General features: G+C 44.3%; 1 protein-coding gene across 1 annotated transcript in view; it reads right to left on the bottom strand.

The window, feature by feature from the left end:
- Positions 1–14,185, bottom strand: part of PGM1 (phosphoglucomutase 1) — a 57,200-nt gene extending 43,015 nt beyond the window's left edge. The window contains exon 1 of the mRNA XM_060089902.1: positions 13,743–14,185. Coding sequence (XP_059945885.1) covers positions 13,743–13,988 — 246 coding nt within the window. The 5' untranslated portion in view covers positions 13,989–14,185. The remainder of the gene's footprint in view (positions 1–13,742) is intronic.
- Positions 14,186–20,678: the final 6,493 nt, after the last annotated feature.

Here is a 20,678-nt window from a genome sequence, read left to right as displayed (position 1 = left end):
CCAACTTGAAGATGCTCAAGGCTTAGGAATTACTTTCATACAAAATGCACATGTCAAGAAGACTCCTGTTTAATAAGAAATCACCAATATTCAATCATTCTGACCTAAAAAAACAATGAATATGGTTCATATAAAATTTTTATATATATTTTTATCTTATTTCCTTTTTGGAGCATCCTTAAAACTTTTTTCATTTAAATCCCTGAAGAACATTCATTTGGAGCTAGCAGAATATTTTCCCATATTCTGGCTATTACCAGGAACTATGTATTAAAATCCTTTGGTAAAAAGAGGGCTATCTATAAAGAATTGCTTTATTTCAAATCATTCATGGCTGTATGCTTCCCTCTTGTGTTAGAAAATGGAAACACAAGCAAGATTTCCTACAGTCTCAGAATGGGTGGGCTACTTACCTGGAGCAGCATTACACAACACTTGGGGGTACCATTCACCTGGAATACAGTGAGAATCAAGTCCCTTGGAATTCTGGGGCAGACAGTGATTGGCCCCCTGTCAAATAATTAAAATGTGGCAGATTTCTTGACTTTTAATAAGAAGAGATGTTACAGTATTCTGTCTCCTCACTAAGGATTTTTCCAATTGCACGGTCTGGCCAAACTAGGATGTCCAGCTGTAAAGAAACTGAATGAAGGTGGCCACAAAGAGGGGACATCTTTTTCTATGGGGTCTTTGTGAGTCTGAGTTTCTGTAAAATGGGGATAGTAAAACTTCCTTTAAAGGTTCTGACAACAAATGAGGAAAGGCATGTAAAGTGCTTATCACAATGCCGGGCTGTAGAGTAGCCACTCAGTAAATGTTATATAAACTACCAAAATAGAGATACTGAGAAGGACTGATCCCATCCTTCTAACACAACCCCTGATCTCTAAAGCACGTGGGCCCAGGCAGGAGAGAATCAATGCTCTGGGTCGGCCTGTGGGATAGATTAAACACCTACGATGGGCCAGGAAAAAGGTGGAGGAAGGGGAATCTACAGTCCCTGCTCTAACCAGAGGACTTCAGACAGGCCTGGGTCTGAATCCTGCCTTTGCCAGCTTCTGGCTGTGTATGGCCTTTCTGGTCTCATTTTTCTTATTTGTAAAACAGGGACAATGACACTGCTTTAAAGGCTGTTGTACAGTAGGAGATAATTGCAGTAGGTCACGATGTGCTGGACAGTGTTCCAAGAGCTTTACAAGCATTAACTCACTTAATCTTTACAACAACCCTATGAGATCAATACTATTCTTCTTAGCCCCTATCTTAGGTATAAGAACACTGGTTATGTCATCTGCCCAAGGTCAAATAGCTGGGAAATTGTGGAGATGGGTTTTGAACCCAGGGACTCTGAATCCAGAACCTACCCTCTTAACCATCATGCCTTGTTGCCTCTTATTGTATTATGTGGCAAATACACAATATGCAATAGCTTTTAAAACAGCGATCTAAAGAGATGTGGTCATTTTCCCACACTACACCATTTATGGGAATTCCTGGGATAAACAGCAGCCCAAGTGGGCAGAGGCAGGACACTCTCGCTGGGTTTTAAGATTTAAGTGAGAACAAGGCTTCAGGAAAATCAAAAGTTGTACCACAACATAAAAGATTTGGGAACCCCCTAGACTACAGCTCTAGATAACTCTATTAAAAATGTCTACCTTGAGGAATTCAGCATAGTGGAAATCTAGGTTTGCATTCCTACTCTTGATAATTTTTAGTATCTTGGTGATCTTGGGCAAATCACTTATCCTCTATTTCCTCATCAGTAAAACAGAGGTCTAAATACCAACTCCTTAAGAGTTGTTGACAGGATAAAAGGAGATCATGTAAAGGGCTTATCATGGTACACAGGATTACATGTAGGTTCTCAGGCAGGTTTACTTAATAACAACCCTGCGATGTAGGTATCCTCACAATCCCCATTTTACAGATGAGGAAACTGAGGCTTAGGGAATAAATGACTTGCTCAAAGTCTCACAACTAATAAACTGGAAGGCAGGCTTCGACACCAGTTTTAATGCCAAAGCTGGTGCTTAGGCTGTATGGCTCCTTTGGATGATCAAGCGCATTTGAACTTGGAAAAAATTAAGAGGAAATAGATTCCAGGTGACTCTCATCGGGATATTGGGCAAGTGCAAAGTATATGAGTTTTGGTGCCTGTACAACCCACTGCACTTGGTAGACAGAGCACAGGTGTTGTGTGTTGAACTGTGCATCCCACCAAAAAAAAAAAAAAAAAAGATATGTTAAATTCTGAACCCCAGATACCTGTGAATGTGACCTTATTTGGAAAAAGGGTCTTTGCAGATGTGATCAAATTAAGACGAGGTCATACTGGATTAGAATGGGCCATAAATCCAGTCACTGGTGTCTTTATAAGGAGAGGGAGATTCAGAGACAGACACATAGGGAAGAAAGCCAGTGAAGACAGAGACGGAGATTGGAGTTCTCTGCACCAATGACTGCACCTTAGAGTCCTCCAAACCTTTGTATGCCCATTACTTAAATTAATTCTCATAAAACTCTCCAATAGGGCAGATACTAGAATTGATTCCATTTTACAAGTGTGAAAACTGAGCTTTAGATCAGTTAAGCAGAATACATGATATTGCACAGTAAATTGTACAACTGAGATTTGAACCAACATCTTTAATTCCAACCCATCACTATGAACTAAAGTTATCTGGTAAGATTCAAGGAGCCACCAAGTGGCCTGTCTTCCATTTGACATTATGTCAGAAGTCTACAGAAGCAGTGCGGATTATGGAGCACTGGAATCTTCTTGTCAATTATTACCATTAGTATAGTTGTAAATAGGACAACAACGGTATTAGGTATATGCATTAAAACAGCGACTGTGCCTTGCCTCCACCCTCACTTCACTCTCGGCTAAGGTCTCCCTGATTCCTCTTCATCATCCTGAACTTGCCTCAAAAATCACCTTGTCTGGGCAGAGAAAACATCCTCATTCTTCCCTTCCCCTTCAAGGTGCGGTTGAGTGACTCTGTGATCCTTTGATTCCCTGAACTTCTCCCCTGGAGATTCAGAGGGAGTGCAACCCTGCCAACACCTTGATTTCAGACTTCTCGTCTCCAGAACAGTAAGAAAATAAATTCTGTAGTTTTAAGCCACCCAGTTTGGAGTCATTCATCACAGCAGCAACAGGAAACTAATACACTAGTATTCACATATTTTTGTAACTACTTATGGATTCTCCTCTACCAGCATGAATCCTGAGAATGAAGATTTTGTCTTATTTATCTTTGTACCTGCAACCATCTCACACAGTGCCTGGCACTTAAAGAGTGCTCAGCAATGCTTGTTGAATGAGAAAATACATGTGGTCCAGGAGGTGCACAGTAATGCCAGCACACATTTCTTGCAGCTTCCCATCTGTAGAATGACATTGGCCTGGGCCAGGTAACCATGCCACAGATCCATCCCAAAATACCCATCTTCAGCTACGCAATGCTAGCTCATGACTCCAGTAAGGTGAAGGCCTCAAATCAATGGCCTTGTGACTGACATTTACAGCAACTGTGAAGCTCTGTCTCACAGATCAAATTCAAGGGATAATGTATAGGACAGAGACAGGATAGGACATGTAGGCAGTGGAGGTGATGACAGACACAGAAGACCTTCCCCTCTGCCCCTCCACTGGCTTCAGGGTTTGGAATAATCATAATAATCATTAGAATCATCAGAATCTTCTGTTTGCTACATACTTCCAATGTCAGGCACCATGGTGAGTGCTTCACAAATTTTACTTTGTTCTCACATTAATCGTTAAGGCAGATATTTTCACTCTCTTTATACCAAATCTACTTACAGGGTAAAAGGCTATGGTGAACTGTGTGATAAGCACGTTTCTCGTGAATTTGACCTCAGAGGGCTTGGCGCCAACTGCATGGCCCAACACAGAGAGGCAGCTGTCTTTTGTGACAGGAGCCAACCTCACTCCCAATTCCATCTGAGTTTCCTACGCTTATTTCCCTTTTGCTTCATTTTTAAATGGATTTCATTTGGCTCCACAGAATGCATTTCTTTCAAAGTCCCCATGGGGCAGCATAACATAATAGTTTTATTACCAAAGCAAAAGGTCTTTCCCCATCCCCACCCAGTTATGCCAACCCAGCTCCATTTTCTGGCCTCTTTGCAACCATGGGATGATCTCTCAGAGTTGAGGTGGACACAGGCTTAACACCTAGGTTTCTGGTTTTCGTGGCTTTGAGCTGATAGTACTCCCTTCCAAGGTCAGGGTCATTTTGTCTACTTGAGCTTTCACAAAACTTCCTACTGTGTACAATTTCTAAATGCACCAAAGCATGTTGAGATGTTTACCAGGATGGACGAGAACTGGATCCCCAGACCACTGCGGTAAACTGCAGAAGGAAAGCAGAACGCCAGAATCTCCCTCAGCGTGAACTGTCTTCTAAGACCTTCTCGACAGGGCAGTGTGCTTGAACAGTATAAAATGTAACTCATTTTCAACAGTTATACCAGAGTATTTTCATCTAAATTAATATTATCTCCTTCAAAACAAGCACCCTGGGTAGCAACGTATGTATTCAAACAATGCTGACATTGCACTAACATTTCTGGAACTCTTTTTCGGGCAACTGTCTTTACAGTCTGTGGTACTTTCTTTGAAAGTCTTCAGTCTTAACAAATTTCATCCTTTGAGAATAGATGTGAACTTTGGAAAGAGAAGAAAATTGGTTGGAGCCATGTCTAATGAATAAAGTGGGTGATCAAATCTTGTTACATCATTTTAGGTGAAAAATGAGGCATGACTATAAAATAATGTGACTGGTTTCCCTAGGTGACCCATAAACCGACTAGCTGAAAAATAATTCCCGTAGAGGAGTTTCAAAATGCTTTGAGCACTAGATGCATCATTGGAATAAGTGTATGGTTCCCAGAGTGGTGATTTGGCAGGGTACAATACTAATTTGGATATATAAGTTCAAATATGTTTGTAAAAAAAAAGAAATCTGATTGCTTACACTCAAGAAAATGAAGAAGCTATTCTCCTGGAGAAATTTCTCCTCCTTTATTTGACAGCCTGGTTGGCTTTGGACAAGGAGTGTGCTGAGAAAAATAGACTCATCTCCTGCAGAAAGGCTTTGTTGGACACACTACCCCCTCCCACACATAACCCCCGCCTCAAGCTGGGGCAGGCGTCCCGGCGTCCCGGCTCTGAGCGTCCACAGCCATCTCTTTTCCCTCAGGTATTAGCACTTATAAAACTTAGTGGTGATTGTCTGTCTTGGTGTCAGTCTACCTACTTCAACTAGAGGCTCCTTGAGAATGAGGACATTATTTTGATCCTGTGTCTCCAATGCTCGGACAATGTGCACAGAAGCACAGGACACTAATCCCTGTTCTGGAGGCGGACCCTTTGCCTTTGCTTCTCACATTCCCAGGGCTTCGCCTGCCAAATATAATTTCTTCTGCCTGGCAAGCAAAACTGGACATTCAGTCTGTGTAAAATCCACCCATACACATTTATAGAGGCCTAAGGTAGAGTTAGTGGTTGCTTAGGGCTGAAGGTGTAGGGGAGCAAGAAGGATTGACTGTGAATGCACAGGGCTTCTTTCAGGGTGATGGAAATATTTTAAAATCAGATTGTGGTGATGGTTGCATAACTCTGCAACTACACTAAAAAATACTGAGTTGTACACTTTAAATGGATAAATTGTGTGGTGTGTGAATTATATCTCAATAAAGTAGTTTTATTTTAACAGTCCTCCACAATGAGAATGATTGTTGCCTAGGTTCCTTTCTAAGCCTGTAGTTGGAATAAATGATAGTCAAGGTCTTTTAAAAAAATCTAGGTACTGATATAAAATTAGGTCTCTATGTTCCCCTCTGTAACTCTATCACTTGAAAATGACTGAGTGGTTTTCACTAAATTTGGAAAGCATGTTTATGATAATGAGGACTGTGGGGTATTCCCAAGATTAATACTCCCTTTCATTTAGACTGACACCCACAATATTTAGCCTAACACATAGTACCCAGAATAACATCGATATAGGCATACCTCAGAGATATTGCAGGTTCAGTTCTCAGACAACTGCAATAAAGTGAATATCACAATAAAGCAAGTCATACGAATTTTTTGACTTCTCAGTGCATATAAAAGTTATGTTTACATTATTCTGCAGTCTGTTTAGTGTGCAATAGCATCATGTCTAAAAAAATTGTATATACCTTAATTTTAAAATATTTTATTGGTAAAAAAAAATGTTAAGCATCATCTGAGCCTTCAGTGAGTTATCATCTTTTTGCACTAGCAACTTCAAAGATCATTGATCACATAACAAATATAATAATGATGAAAAAGTTGGAAATATTGCGAGAATTACCAAAATTTGACACAAAGACACAAAATGAGCAAACGTTGCTGGAAAAAACGACTCGTCACAGAGTTGCCACAAATCTTCAATTTGCAAAAAATACAGTATCCGTGAAGTGCAAAAAAGCAAAGTGCAATAAAATGAGGTATACCTGTATTTCCCAGCCTCCCTTGCTGCTTGAGGAGGCCTTAGCCTAAGTTTCAGCCAATGGAACAGGAGTGAAATCGATTACATGCAGCCTCTGAGAAAGGTGTACCTTCCTCCCTCTTTCCCCCCTTCCTGTTGGCTGGAATGACCATATGGTGGTAGGCAGCCACGTTGGACTATGCAGATAAGGGCAATTCACTGGGGAAGGCTGAGCAACAAAAGAAGAGAAACATGCATCCTCTGACACAGTGGAGCCATCACCCCAGCCCTGGACTGCCCACATCCAGTCTATTACAGAAAGGGTAATACTCTTGAACCTATTACTACGAACTTTTATTTTAAGTAACTTATTTTAGAACTCTGCTATAGCAGCCAAAACCTACGTTTTAACTAATGATAAAATTTGGTGTTCTGTACCAAAACAGAATCTAAAATATGCAGCATTGGCATACTTTTTATGGCCATGGCAAAATTTTTACCACCACTACCCTGGAAGGCAGACCACGGGCCAACCAAACCTGTAGCTCTAGGCAAATGGTTAGGAGAATTCAGAACAGGAGTGTTTGTTGGCTGCTTCTTGCCACAATACAGAGAGGAGCTCAGGCAAGGACTAGGCATCCTGCAAGCAGAAATGGAGGTGATGGTTCTGCTAAGGAAAGTTTTCTTTGTGCCTTGTACACCATGTTGCCCAAGTCCAGTAATTTGTACACTGCAGAGTTGAGATGAAGACCATTTGTGTACCTACGCTAAAGCAGCTACCCGTGAAGCAGCAGGTGTAGCAGAAAAGGCTTAAATCTTTCCTGGGATTCTCTGCCACACAGTGGGAACTAGCCTACCAGCAAATAACCCATTAAGGATACTGTCTTCTTACCCAGCCTAGCTTTTCCTATTGCCTTAAAGTGACCATCAGTGACAGAGAAATCAGGGGAGGGACAAAGCATAGAGGCCAAAAAATAAAAGCTAATGTTTTCAGGCTTCAAAACTCTATCTAGGTGAGAACTTTCACTGTGGTTATCAGTGTTGGAGAAACAAAGGACTTTTAGGAAAGATAAATGGGGCCTTAAAGGAATGGGTAGGGGATATTATAATTTTGTGATAATGTCTGTTTAGGTGTGGTGCTGAGTCAATTTTCCTTGGTTTCCAAAAACTCTCTCCCAGGGACGGGATTTATGACAACTGAGGAGGCTCTGCTTTTAGGCAGAGAAAGGGGTTCAGAAAAATGCCTATTCTCAAAGGCCTTCAGCTCAAAATAGTTTTTATGCCACAGTGATGTATTCTGGACCCCTTCAGACTTCAGAAAAGCTTTCAGAAGAATGATTTGAGTGGGCTACACCTCTAAGAAAGTTAAGCAGGCAAGTTTCTATGATCCATTCATTTTCCCTTAAATTTCCTTGAACTTGACACAGACATACCCAGTCATTCTGTGGCCATTGGAGCTGTGGTTAAAGTGGGGAATCACATTTTAAAAATGGCTACCGAAGCACTGACGTATATACACTACCAGATGTAAAGTGGATGGCTAGTGGGAAGCAGCCGCATAGCACAGGGAGATCAGCTCGGTGCTTTGTGACCCCCTAGAGGGGTGGGATAGGGAGGGTGGGAGGGAGATGCAAGAGGGAGGAGATATGGTGATATACGTATGCAAATAGCTGATTCACTCTGTTATACAGCAGAGACTAACAGGACATTGTAAAGCATTTATACTCCAATAAAGATGTGAAAACATACACACACACACACAAATTAAAAAATAAAAAAAAATTTTTAGATGGCTCCTGAGTGCGCCAAGTAATCGAGGGCTTACCTTCAGTTGGGAGAATTTGGAGAAGACTTTTCTTACCTAGTGTCCTCAAACGGGATGGACCACAAACAGGGTAGCCCTAGGGGTGGGGGGGATGTTTGGAAAGGGTGAAAAGGGGTTGCTTTTGCCTCAGGGTTTGGTTGCTTTTTTAACTTCAACTGTTGGAAGTCTCCCTTCCCAATGCTTATCCCAATCACCACTCAGATGAGTTCCTGAGGCACAAGATAGAAAAGGTGAATGAAGCCCTGAATAAATACAGTGAGGAATGTCCATCAGGTCAGGCCAATGAGTCTGAAACACTTTGAACACTATGTTTTCATACTGGAAACAATTTCTTCCTTTTTCTTCTTCATGAGTGCCCCAAAGTGTTTCTGAAAAGAAGAAATGTGACAGGTAGGTGGTGGTACAGAAAGACTTGGTTGACTTGTCCAACCTGCTAGAAATGGTGGAGTTGGAATCAGGACTCTGGTCTTCTGATATTTCATCCAGTTGATCTTTTCCATAAATAAGTATATCCCAAAGCAAGCAGTTTCAAGGATTGTTACATCTTACTTAAAAGCTTGGGAAAACTGGATTGGGCAATGTTAAGTAGGACTTTCAGAGCTTTTAATATACAAAAGAGTCATGGGAGATTGCAAGAGGGCCCCAGAAAGATATTGGGAAATATCAATTTCCACCACCCCAGGGTTGATATGACTATCCATACATTATAAAAATCTTCCCAGGGTTAAGTTTGAACTCTTCCTTTTAAACTGTTGTTAGCGGCATACAGGGAGGGTGAGATCCTGTTTTCCTATAGATTATACCATATGGCTTATTTTGGCAACTGATACATGAATTTGTTTTTGCCTGCTGTTGAGTGTGAATGATTCTGCCCAAGGAGTACTTTCCTCCTGGGTCACACTACCTGGTAGGATTTGGGGATAAGGATTTGGGGGTAGGATTTGATTCTGAATAAATATCAGTCTCTTATACTGAACTCTAATATGCTTACAAACACCTGTGTTGCTAAAGAGTGAGCTGAAATGGTCACTACATTGTGTGAGTCCCATGGGCTTAATCAGCGGGGTAAGTAGCCATTCTGGGGCCAAACCAACCAGTGTGAGGACCACAAACACTGGCGGGGAGCTCAAGATAACTCGCAGTTAATCTGAATGGTCTCCTGGGATAAAGCAGAGAACAAGACAAGCCCAGGCTGCATCCACTTGAGACCTACAGTCAAGAAGGTTTGTGTTGGAGGCCAGGTGGGTTACAGACAAGCAACCCAACAACCACTATAAGATGCAGTCAGCGCTGTTATGGAGGTGAGCAAGACAGGCTATGAGAGCAGAAGAGTGGTGCACCTGATTCAGGGATTGGGAGCAGAGGGGCGCCAACTAAACCCAGACCTGAAGGTGAAGGGGCGAGAAGAACGCTCCAGGTGGAAGCAGATGTGAGAGCAGAGCATGTTGAAGAAGCAGGTTGAAGAGGCTGGTTGGAGAGAGCCCCACCCTCCAACTCCGTTGTTTCACACACTGCAGGAAGCAACCACACTAAAAACGCCTCATGTTTTATATTTTACAAGATACTTCCACACATATTGCTTTATTTTCTCACTACAGCAAACATTTCAGGTGTCCCTGGCCCACAGTCACAGAGTCAGGAAAAGAGACTGGGAATTGCCCCCTCTGTTCCTGGAATGCAAGAGATGTTAAACAGTAGCAAACACAGATACGCCAGGACTGTGTTCCAAATACTAGATTCCCGCAGGGAGTGGCTGAGGACACTGTCAGTCTGGGTAAAGTTTGGTGTTTTTTTTTTTTTAACATCTTTATTGGAGTATAATTGCTTTACATTGTTGTGTTAGTTTCTGCTTTATAACAAAGTGAATCAGCTATACGTATACATATGTTCCCATATCTCCTCCCTCTTGAGCCTCCCTCCCACCCTTCCTATCCCATCCCTCTAGGTGGGCACAAAGCAGATCTCCCTGTGCTATGCTACTGCTTCCCACTATCTACCTATTTTACATTTGCTAGTGTATATATGTCAGTGCCATTCTCTCACTTCGTCCCAGCTTACCCTTCCCCCTCTCCAGTCTGGGTAAAGTTTTAAGCAGTAAATGAGCATTTGGAAGGTATCCCAAATTCCCTCCTTTTTCGCTTGGGCTAATCAAAGTTTTTGTCACTTGTACCCAATTGGGTTCTGACTAACAAGGTATTCCTCTATTTTGGTTGGGGCCAGTGAGGGTAAGAGCAAGGTAGGAGACAACGCTGAGATCTATGGGGTATGGGCATTAATATGTGCCTCAGGCTGGGTATGATTAACTTAGTGTCCCCATATTAGGAGAACATTGATAACAGAAAGTCCTGCCCTCAGGCTCATCCTGAGGTTTCCCTACAAGTGCCATTCAAACAGTTTCCAGGTGAAAAGGGGCTGCCAGGCACTTTTAAATATGTTGTTTCATTTAATCCTCACAAGAGCCTCACTGCATACCTATTACCATTTCCAGTCTTCACAGACAAGGGGGAAAAAGGATCAGAAATTGAATAACTTGCCCAAGAGAACTGTCCCCAACTCCTATGATTTTTATTCTTTCTGCCTAGAATTCCTCCCCCAACAAATCCACCTTAGAAACTCCAACTCATCCTGTAAGCCTCAATTCCACTACCACCCCTCTGAGAAAACTTTTTCGCTTCCCCTTCCGCGCCCAAGTACAGCCTGCCATGCTCTTGACCCTTCAGCATCTGGCACATAACTCCCTCACAACACCTAACACACTGTGCTGTCTGCTTATTCCTGTCTACCTCCCCTTCTAGACTATGTATTTACTGAGGGCAGGAATGTATTATATCCCAAGTACTAAGCACAATGACTGATAAGAAGTAAGCACATAATAAATGTTTAATGAGAATAAATGTATGGGTCATAAACTATATGCTGGCTTTAAGTGCTGGAATATACTTGAAGTATTTCCCATATACTTCATAATTCATAATTCAGGGCAACAGAACAAGGATTCACTGAATGCTGCATTGCCTTAGGTACGAGGGAGTGTCACATGTAAACTGACAATTTCATCTATTCTAGAGGTAGCTATGGGGAAAGGTCAGTTAAGGGAGAAGAGTGGCAGACAGGGGCTGCTGGGAAAGGCTTTCTGAAGATGCTACCTGGACTGCACCAGAAGAGAAAGAGCAGCATATTTAAATCCCTGGTGAGGGATGAGAGAGAGAGAGAATAAAATCAGAGAACAGTGAGCTGAGGATGGAAACCTAGGGAATAGCTAGGATGTGGGTAGAGTAAGCAGTCCATGAAGGAACTCTCAGAAAGTGTGAGTAGAATCAGGAGACAGTGATCAAGGCAAGGGAATGAGAATTTTTAAAGAGTACCAAGTCAGCAGTGCCAAATGCAACAGGCAGGTCACATAAGATAAGGCCTAAACAGTGTGCAATGGATTTAGCAACCAGAAAGTCATCAGTAACCTTGGCAAGAGCAATGTCAGTGGAGTGGTGGAAGAAACAGAAGCCAGGCTGCATTAAGGTGGTGAGTGAACGGGAGTTAAGAAATCTGTGATGGTGAATGCAGACAATCTTTACAAAGATTGGCTAAAAGGTGGCGGGGAAAGCAACAGGGTAGAAGCAAAAGGGTGAAGAGGTTTTAAGAACACATATTTTTAGCCTTAACTAATTCTTTTCTTCCACCCCACGCTACTCTCAAATGGACAGTTTTCCAGTTGGACCCCTTAAATTCCCACTATGCTGTAAGCCCCTTAAGGACAAATCTTGCTTCTAAATCATCTTTTTATTCCACCCATTTCTCTGACATAGTATAGGCTCAGTATTTGCTGAAGAAGTGCAAATTCAACACAGGTGATAACAGGGAAATGAACAAGAGCTGTACTGGGATACAGGTCTTGTTCATTCTTCGTTCTTCTTTCAAGGGAATGTGAGGTTGTCTGAAAACTCAGGAGCATAAAGAAAACAAATCCAGACAATCTTCTCTCACTGATGTTTATAAATGTTTGATCCAGAGAGGCAGATGTAGATTGTTTCCAGTTTAGATTTGAGAGACAGCTGGAAAATACATCTTTAGACTCAAGGGTCTCTTCATTCCCAGAAACTGTTCAAGTCCTTGGAACTAGCAGGTCTATACTAGATTCTCAGTGCTGCCATTAGAGTTCCTGTTGAACCTACCTAAGCTTCAGTTTTCTCATTGGCATCTTGAAGATGCCCATAATAGCATCTACCTCATAAGGCTACAGGAGGATAAATGAGATACTGCAGGGAAGTACTTTTCACAGGGCTTGGCAAAATGGCACTCAGTATGTTAATAAGAGAAATAAAGTACTGCTAAAATGGATAAAAATATTACTAAATATTACTGAGTTCCAGAAGAGGCGAGTGTAAGTCAAATCTTATGTTAAATATAGAAAGAAAAAAGAAAACTTAAAAAAAACTCGTTAGAAAACTTTTTTATAAGAGTAAACAATCACCCCAATTTACCTACTTTGTAAAGCCGCCTTTTCGCAAACGTACCAGGTTGACTGAAGTCTACTTCAAGGTTTCACCTGAGTAGACCTGCCCCATTAACTCATTTAACGTTCCTTAGCTGTGGTGGCGGAACCAAGGTATTGCGTTAATTTCCTGGCCTGCCACGACTGCTTACACAAGAGCGCCCTTGGGTAGATGGTTTCGGTTCTAATAGAAATTCAGCTCCAGCCCCCTCGGTGGAACAGATCCAGAAGCAACACCGAGCAAAGACTACCCTTTTCAAAAGCCTGCCCCCCAGCAACCAGGCCGCGCCAGGGCAGAGGCAGAAGCTCCGTCCCAGCAAACTTAGGGGACGGGGAAAGGGACTTTGCGACCGCCTCCTCAGAACTGAGCGCTTGACCACCAGCGGGGCGGGTGCCCAAAGCCTTGAGCTCGCAGCCAGCGGGAAGCGCCAGTCCCGGACGAGAATAGCAGGCAACCCGGCGGGATGCAAGGGGGTTCTGAGCAAGGCGGCGGCCTCTAACCTTTCCCGGCTAAGGCGACTGCACTCTGCTAGGTAACTGGATCTTCACCGGCAGAAAAGGTTAACGTAAAGGTCAGAGGCCTGGACGGCGGCGGGGGGAGGGGAGGGGGGAGGAGGAGAAAGAAGGGAGGCGCAGGAGGCGGAGGGGCGGGCCTCCCAAGGTCAAGCCCTGCCCTTCGCCTCAGGCCTCCCCGCCCGCGGGGTTGTGGTGGGGGGGACGACGAGGGATGGGAGGAGCTGGCAGAAGAGCAGCTCTGCGGCGCTCCGTGGCCACTGTCCGGCCCTGGACCACCTCCGCCCGGCCCGCTAGGCCAGGAAGAGCGAGCGCAGAGAATTGTGGGGGTGAAGACTGAAGCGGCGAGCGCGGAAGTGGCCCCGCAAGAGTGAGGCAGAAGGCGGGCGGGCGACGGGGGCGACCGAGGAGCGGGCGCGTCCCTTACCCCGTTGGCGGCGGCGATGCGGACGATGAGCTGGATGGCCTCCTTCATGTAGAACCTGCCGTCCCCGCCCACCACCAGGGTGGCCTCCTGCCGCTGCGCCGTCTCCACGGTGGAGATGATACTCTGGATGAAATTCTCGGCATAGTTGGCGCTGCTCTGAAACACCTTCACCCGCTTCCGCAGCCCGCTCGTGCCCGGCTTCTGGTCTTGGTACGCCTTGGTCTTAACGGTCACGATCTTCACCATGGTGGCGACTAGCTTCCTGGGGCCGGAGCGGACTCTGCTAAGCGAGGGGCGACCGGAGCTGTGGCTGCAGCTGCTGTGTGGTGAGGCCGCGGACGAGTCGGGGCAATGCAGGCTCTCTCAGCGGTGCTCGTCCCTCCTCCTTAAAGGGACAGGGGACAGGGCCCTCCCTTCGCGGCCAGCCCACCTCCTTGCAGGTCCGAGAGGGGAGGGGAATGGGGAGCGCCCACCCCTAGGCCTCCAGTGTGATGGGTGGAGCCTCTCTGATTTACACTCCCCTCTGATTTACCCTGCCCTCTGATTTACCCTCCCCTCGTAAACCCATCCGCTGTAAAATGAAATCCGCAACTCCTCCCATAAGTGGAAGAGCAGAGCTTGGGGTAGGGACCGGGTCACAGGGCAAGGACTTGAGGCAGAGTGGGAAAAATAGAGTAGGGACCGCCGGACTTAGAAGACTTGGGAAGGTTCCAATTTAGGATTTTTCCGCTTTATGATGGTGTGAAAGTAATAAGCATTCAGTAGAAGCCGTGTTTCTAATTTTGATTTTTGATCTTTTCCCGGGCTAGCAATATGCAGTAGGTACTCTGTACACTGGAGATGCTGAGCTGTGACAGCAAACCCAGCCCCAGCTCCCAGTCAGCCACTTGATCAGGAGGGTAAACAAGCAATACACGTGGAACCACTCTGTATCCATACAGCCATTCTGTTTTTCACTTTCAGTACAGTATTCAATAAATTGCATGAGACATTCAACACTTTATTATAAAATAGGCTTTGTGTTAGACGAATTTGCCCAACTGCAGGGTAAAGTAAGTACTCTTTTAGGTAAGCTAAGCTGAGCTACTGTGTTTGCTAGGTTAGGTGTATTAAATGTGTTTTCCCCTTATGATAGTTTCACCTAACAGTGGGTTTATCAGGAGGTAACCCTAAGTGGAAGAAGATCTGTACAACGTTTCCTGTGGTTAAGCTGGAGTTTCATGTGTAAATAACTTTCCGTAAACGCGTTCTGAGGGATGGAAGCGTCAGCCTTAGCTAGATTTTGACTCATTTTTTCTATTCTCTAAATATTAGGGTATTTGTGTCTAATTCAAAGGTCTAATTCAACCTACTACTTTCCACCTGTTTACTGATGGGCCACACTTCATTTGGTTAGGGTGGGTGTACTAATAGGTAAGATTTATTGAATATAATGTTTATTGAGTATAATGTTTCTAAAGTACAGGTTTTATTTTTCCCCCTATTTCATGCTCACAAAACTGAGATTCAAAAAATGGGGGCTTCCCTGGTGGCGCAGTGGTTGAGAGTCCACCTGCCGATGCAGGGGACGCGGGTTCGTGCCCTGGTCCGGGAAGATCCCACATGCCGCAGAGCGGCTGGGCCTGTGAGCCATGGCCGCTGAGCCTGCGCGTCTGGAGCCTGTGCTCCGCAACGGGAGAGGCCACAACAGTGAGAGGCCTGCGTACTGCAAACAAACAAACAAACAAATAAATTAATTAAATAAAATGACTAGTCAAGGCCACAGAGATAAGTATACGCAGGAGGCCAACTCAGGTGGATGTGGCTCCGAAGCCAGGGCTCTTACCATGATTTGCCTGCATGTCACCAGGTTTGAGAACTAGGAAATGTATGGGGAAGCCTTGATAAACATATGTACAAATACACGGTAAGGCTGAATGTTACTATCACCAGTTATTCGTGTAGTACAAAATTGGTGAAGAGATCAAAAAGAACTGAGGTGGCCACAAAGGGTTGGAGGATACAGAGTCAATGAAAGAGGCTCGATTGTTAAGTAGGAATCTTCTGTCTTTTAGGTTCAACATTTCCCTTGATTTGGTGAGAGTGGTTGTCTCCTCTGCTTGAGAAATGTGTCATTTACAAGATGTGTTAACCAGGGAAAGCTAGTTAATATCTGTGGGCATATGTTTCTTTACTATAAAATGGACACAAAACCTATCTTAGAGAATTTCTGCAAGAATTAATGGGGTTTTGTATGTCCCTAGTTCTCAATCATGCATACACAGTAGACTCACCTGAGACCGTTTAGAAACTAGCCATGTTCTGATCCAAACAGATTCAATCATAATCAGCTGATGTAAGTAAAGCAGCATGATGCTTATAGAGTAGTATCATCTTGTGAATTAAGTAGTATAATCAAACTCATTTTATAGACTAGAGGATTGAGAATAGAATGGTGAATGTAATCAAGGTTACCTGACTCCACAAAATGAAAATATAGCATAGAATCACTGAGTCTTAGAAATACGAACCTCTCAGAGTTGTATGGATTAAATGACATTGAATATAGAGCTCCTCGCACAGTACTGATAGCTACTCAGTAAGTGGTAACTCATTAATATAAAGTGGTGGGCTCAACTTCAGGTCTCATGCTCTTTCTCTATTCTTCCCTACCTTTGGAACTAGGATGGGGCTTTTCATTTAAGAGGACTTGTTCCATACTTCTCTCACCTCAGAAGTTGTAACAATTAGCTTTAGCTATATAACAAACCACTCTTTTTTTTTTTTTTTCTTTTTGCGGTATGCGGGCCTCTCACTGTTGTGGCCTCTCCCGTTGCGGAGCACAGGCTCCGGACGCGCAGGCCCAGCGGCCATGGCTCACGGGCCCAGCCGCTCCGCGGCATATGGGATCCTCCCAGACCGGGGCACGAACCCGTATCCCCTGCATCGGCAGGCGGACTCTTAACCACTGCGCCACCAGGGAGGCCCAACAAACCACTCTTAAACTTAGACAATCACCATTTATTATTATTGCCCATGATTTTATGAGTTAACTGGGTGGTTCTGCAGATCTTGACTGGGCTCCTGTAGATGGTGGTCCCCACGATCCTCTCCTCCTGGTAACCATGCTTTTATGTAATCCCCTTATATTACCACATTACCACAGAGTCAGCAACTTAACACCCATTTATTATCACAGTTCTATAGGTCAGATGTCTGGGCAGGTTTGGCTGGGTTGAATGTTCGTACTACATGTACAACAAGGCTGAAATCGAGGTATTGGCTAGGCTGGGCTCTTACCTGGAGGCTCTGGGAAGAATCTGCTTCCAAGTTCATTCAAATTGTTGCAGGATCCATTTCCCTGCAGTTGTATGTCTGAGGTCCTTGTTTCTTTGGTGGCTGTCAGCCAGGCTCCACTCTCTGCTCCTAGAGGCCACCTACAGTGAGTCCTTCTCATGGCTGCAATCTCTGACTCCCTCTTCCACCATCAGCCAGAGAAAACTACTGCTTTGTAAAGGGCTGTGTGATTAGATCAGACATACCTGGATAACCTCCATTTTGCCACATAATGGAACAATCATGGAAGTTATATCCCATCATGTTCGAATATTCTACCTGCACTCAAAAACTGACTTACAGATTTCCAAGTTGTAGTATTGAGAAAAGCAGCAGAATGATTCCTGTTCCCTCCTGGGTGGAAAGTAAAGTGGGAAAAGAAGCCATTGGACCTGAAGTGCCCATACAAATAGAAATGAGAATTCTTGGCAGTGTGGACCAATAGTCAAGAATTCGACAGGATGATTGTGTGCCTCCAGAGACATTTGGTATCAGAGGCCAGGTATTCTTCCCCAATGTTTGGTGCTATATAAGCTAACTGTACCTAATGATAGTCCCAGATGGATTATCTCAGGCAAATGAAATAGAAATCAAGATGAATTCTAGAGAAATAAATATTATTTCCCGAACACCTAACTCTGTGGACTAAGATTTGTATCTACTCAGAAATCTAAGTCTCTGCCACCTGAGCAGAATGAAGTTTAGAAAACATTAAGTTGTTATAGAAAAAGTAATTTGTCTTCCTTTCAGTTAGATTATACTGAGATATGTGCCCCTTTCATCTTTTTTCTGATTCATATTTTTTTATGTTCATACAATATATCTACTTTCACTAATTAATCCTAATAAAAACCCAAGATGCTGTCAAAGATTTATCAAAAGATATTCTGACTTCCGGGTAAGATGGCGGAAGAGTAAGAGGCGAAGATTACCTTCCTCCCCACAGATACACCAGAAATACAGCTACACGTGGAACAACTCCTACAGAACACCTACTGAACGCTGGCAGAAGACCCCAGACCTCCCAAAAGGCAAGAAACGCCCCACATACCTGGGTAGGGCAAAGCAGAGAGATTCCCGCACAGAGGAGCGGTGCCGAGCGGCACTCACCAGCCCGAGAGGCTTGTCTGCTCCCCCGCTGGGGCGGGCGGCGCTGGAGCTGAGGCTTGGGCTTCGGTCAGAGCGCAGGGATAGGACTGGGGCTGGCGGCGAGAACTCAGCCTGAAGGGGGCTAATGTGCCACAGCTAGCCGGGAGGGAGTCCGGGAAAACTCTGGAGCTGCCGAAGAGGCAGGAGACTTTTTCTTCCCTCTTGGTTTCCTGGTGCGCGAGGAGAGGGGATTAAGAGCACCACGTAAAGGAGCTCCAGAGACGGGCGCGAGTCGCGGCTGAAAGCGCGGAACACAGAGACGGGCGTGGGACGCTGGGGTTGCTGCTGCCGCCGCCAAGAAGCCTGTGTGCGAGCACAGGTCACTGTCCACACCACCCTTCCGGGAGCCTGTGCAGCCTGCCACTGCCAGGGTCCCGGGATCCAGGGGCGGCTTCCCTGGGAGAACGCACGGCACGCCTCGGGCTGGTGCAACGTCACGCCAACCTCTGCCGCTGCAGGCTCGCCCCGCACTCCGTGCCCCTCCCTCCCGCCCGGCCTGAGTGAGCCAGAGTCCCCGAAGAGGCTGCTCCTTTAACCCCGTCCTGTCTGAGCGAAGAAGAGACGCCCTCCGGCGACCTACACGCAGAGGCGGGGCCAAATCCAAAGCTGAGACCCAGGAGCTGTGAGAACAAAGAAGAGAAAGGGAAATCTCTCCCAGCAGCCTCAGAAGCAGCGGATTAAAGCTCCACAATCAACTTCATGTACCCTGCATCTGTGGAATACATGAATAGACAACAAATCATCCCAAATTGAGTAGCCAGGAGTCAGTGCTGTGCCTCTGAGGTGGGAGAGCCAACTTCAGGACACTGGTCCACAAGAGACCTCCCAGCTCCACATAATATCAAACGGCGAAAATCTTCCAGAGATCTCCATCTCAACACCAGCACCCAGCTTCACTCAACGACCAGCAAGCTACAGTGCTGGACACCCTATGCCAAACAACTAGCAAGACAGGAACACAACGCCACCCATTAGCAGAGAGGCTGCCTCAAATCATAAAAAGTCCACAAACACCCCAAAACACACCACCAGACGTGGACCTGCCCACCAGAAAGACAAGATCCAGCCTCATCCACCAGAACACAGGCAGTAGTCCCCTCCACCAAGAAGCCTACACAACCCACTAAACCAACCTTAGCCACTGGAGACAGACACCAAAAACAACGGGAAGTACGAACCTGCAGCCTGCAAAAAGGAGACCCCAAACACAGTAACATAAGCAAAATGAGAAGACAGAAAAACACACAGCAGGAGAAGGAGCAAGATAAAAACCCACCAGACCTAACAAATGAAGAGGTAATAGGCAGTCTATCTGAAAAAGAATTCAGAATAATGATGGTAAAGATGATCCAAAATCTTGGAAATAGAATAGACAAAATGCAAGAAACAGTTAACAAGGACCTAGAAGAACTAAAGACGAATCAAGCATCGATTAAAAACACAATAAATGAAATAAAAAATACTCTAGATGGGATCAATAGCAGAATAACTGAGGCAGAAGAACGGATAAGTGAGGTGGAAGATAAAATAGTGGAAATAACTGCTGCACAGCAAAATAAAGAAAAAAGAATGAAAAGAACAGAGGACAGTCTCAGAGACCTCTGGGACAACATTAAACGCACCAACATTCGAATTATAGGGGTTCCAGAAGAAGAAGAGAAAAAGAAAGGGACTGAGAAAATATTTGAAGAGATTATAGTTGAAAACTTCCCCAATATGGGAAAGGAAATAGTTAATCAAGTCCAGGAGGCACAGAGAGTCCCATACAGAATAAATCCAAGGAGAAATACACCAAGACACATATTAATCAAACTGTCAAAAATTAAACACAAAGAAATCATATTAAAAGCAGCAAGGCAAAAACAACAAATAACACACAAGGGAATCCCCATCAGGATAACAGCTGATCTCTCAGCAGAAACTCTACAAGCCAGAAGGGAGTGGCAGGACATACTTAAAGTGATGAAGGAGAAAAACCTGCAACCAAGATTACTCTACCCAGCAAGGATCTCATTCAGATTTGATGGAGAAATTAAAACCTTTACAGACAAGCAAAAGCTGAGAGAGTTCAGCACCACCAAACCAGCTTTACAACAAATGCTAAAGGAACTTCTCTAGGCAAGAAACACAACAGAAGGAAAAGAACTACAATAACGAACGCAAAACAATTAAGAAAATGGGAATAGGAACATACATATCAATAATTACCTTAAATGTAAATGGACTAAATGCTCCCACCAAAAGACACAGACTGGCTGAATGGATACAAAAACAAGACCCATATATATGCTGTCTACAAGAGACCCACTTCAGACCTAGGGACACATACAGACTGAAAGTGAGGGGATGGAAAAAGATATTCCATGCAAATGGAAACCAAAAGAAAGCTGGAGTAGCAATTCTCATATCAGACAAAATAGACTTTAAAATAAAGACTACTAGAAGAGACAAGGAAGGACACTACATAATGAT

This window comes from Mesoplodon densirostris, chromosome 2 (genome assembly GCF_025265405.1).
Source record: "Mesoplodon densirostris isolate mMesDen1 chromosome 2, mMesDen1 primary haplotype, whole genome shotgun sequence".
In the NCBI taxonomy this organism is placed as follows: domain Eukaryota; kingdom Metazoa; phylum Chordata; class Mammalia; order Artiodactyla; family Ziphiidae; genus Mesoplodon; species Mesoplodon densirostris.
Note: the sequence above shows the minus strand (reverse complement) of the source record. Positions and strands in the feature narration are given on the sequence as shown.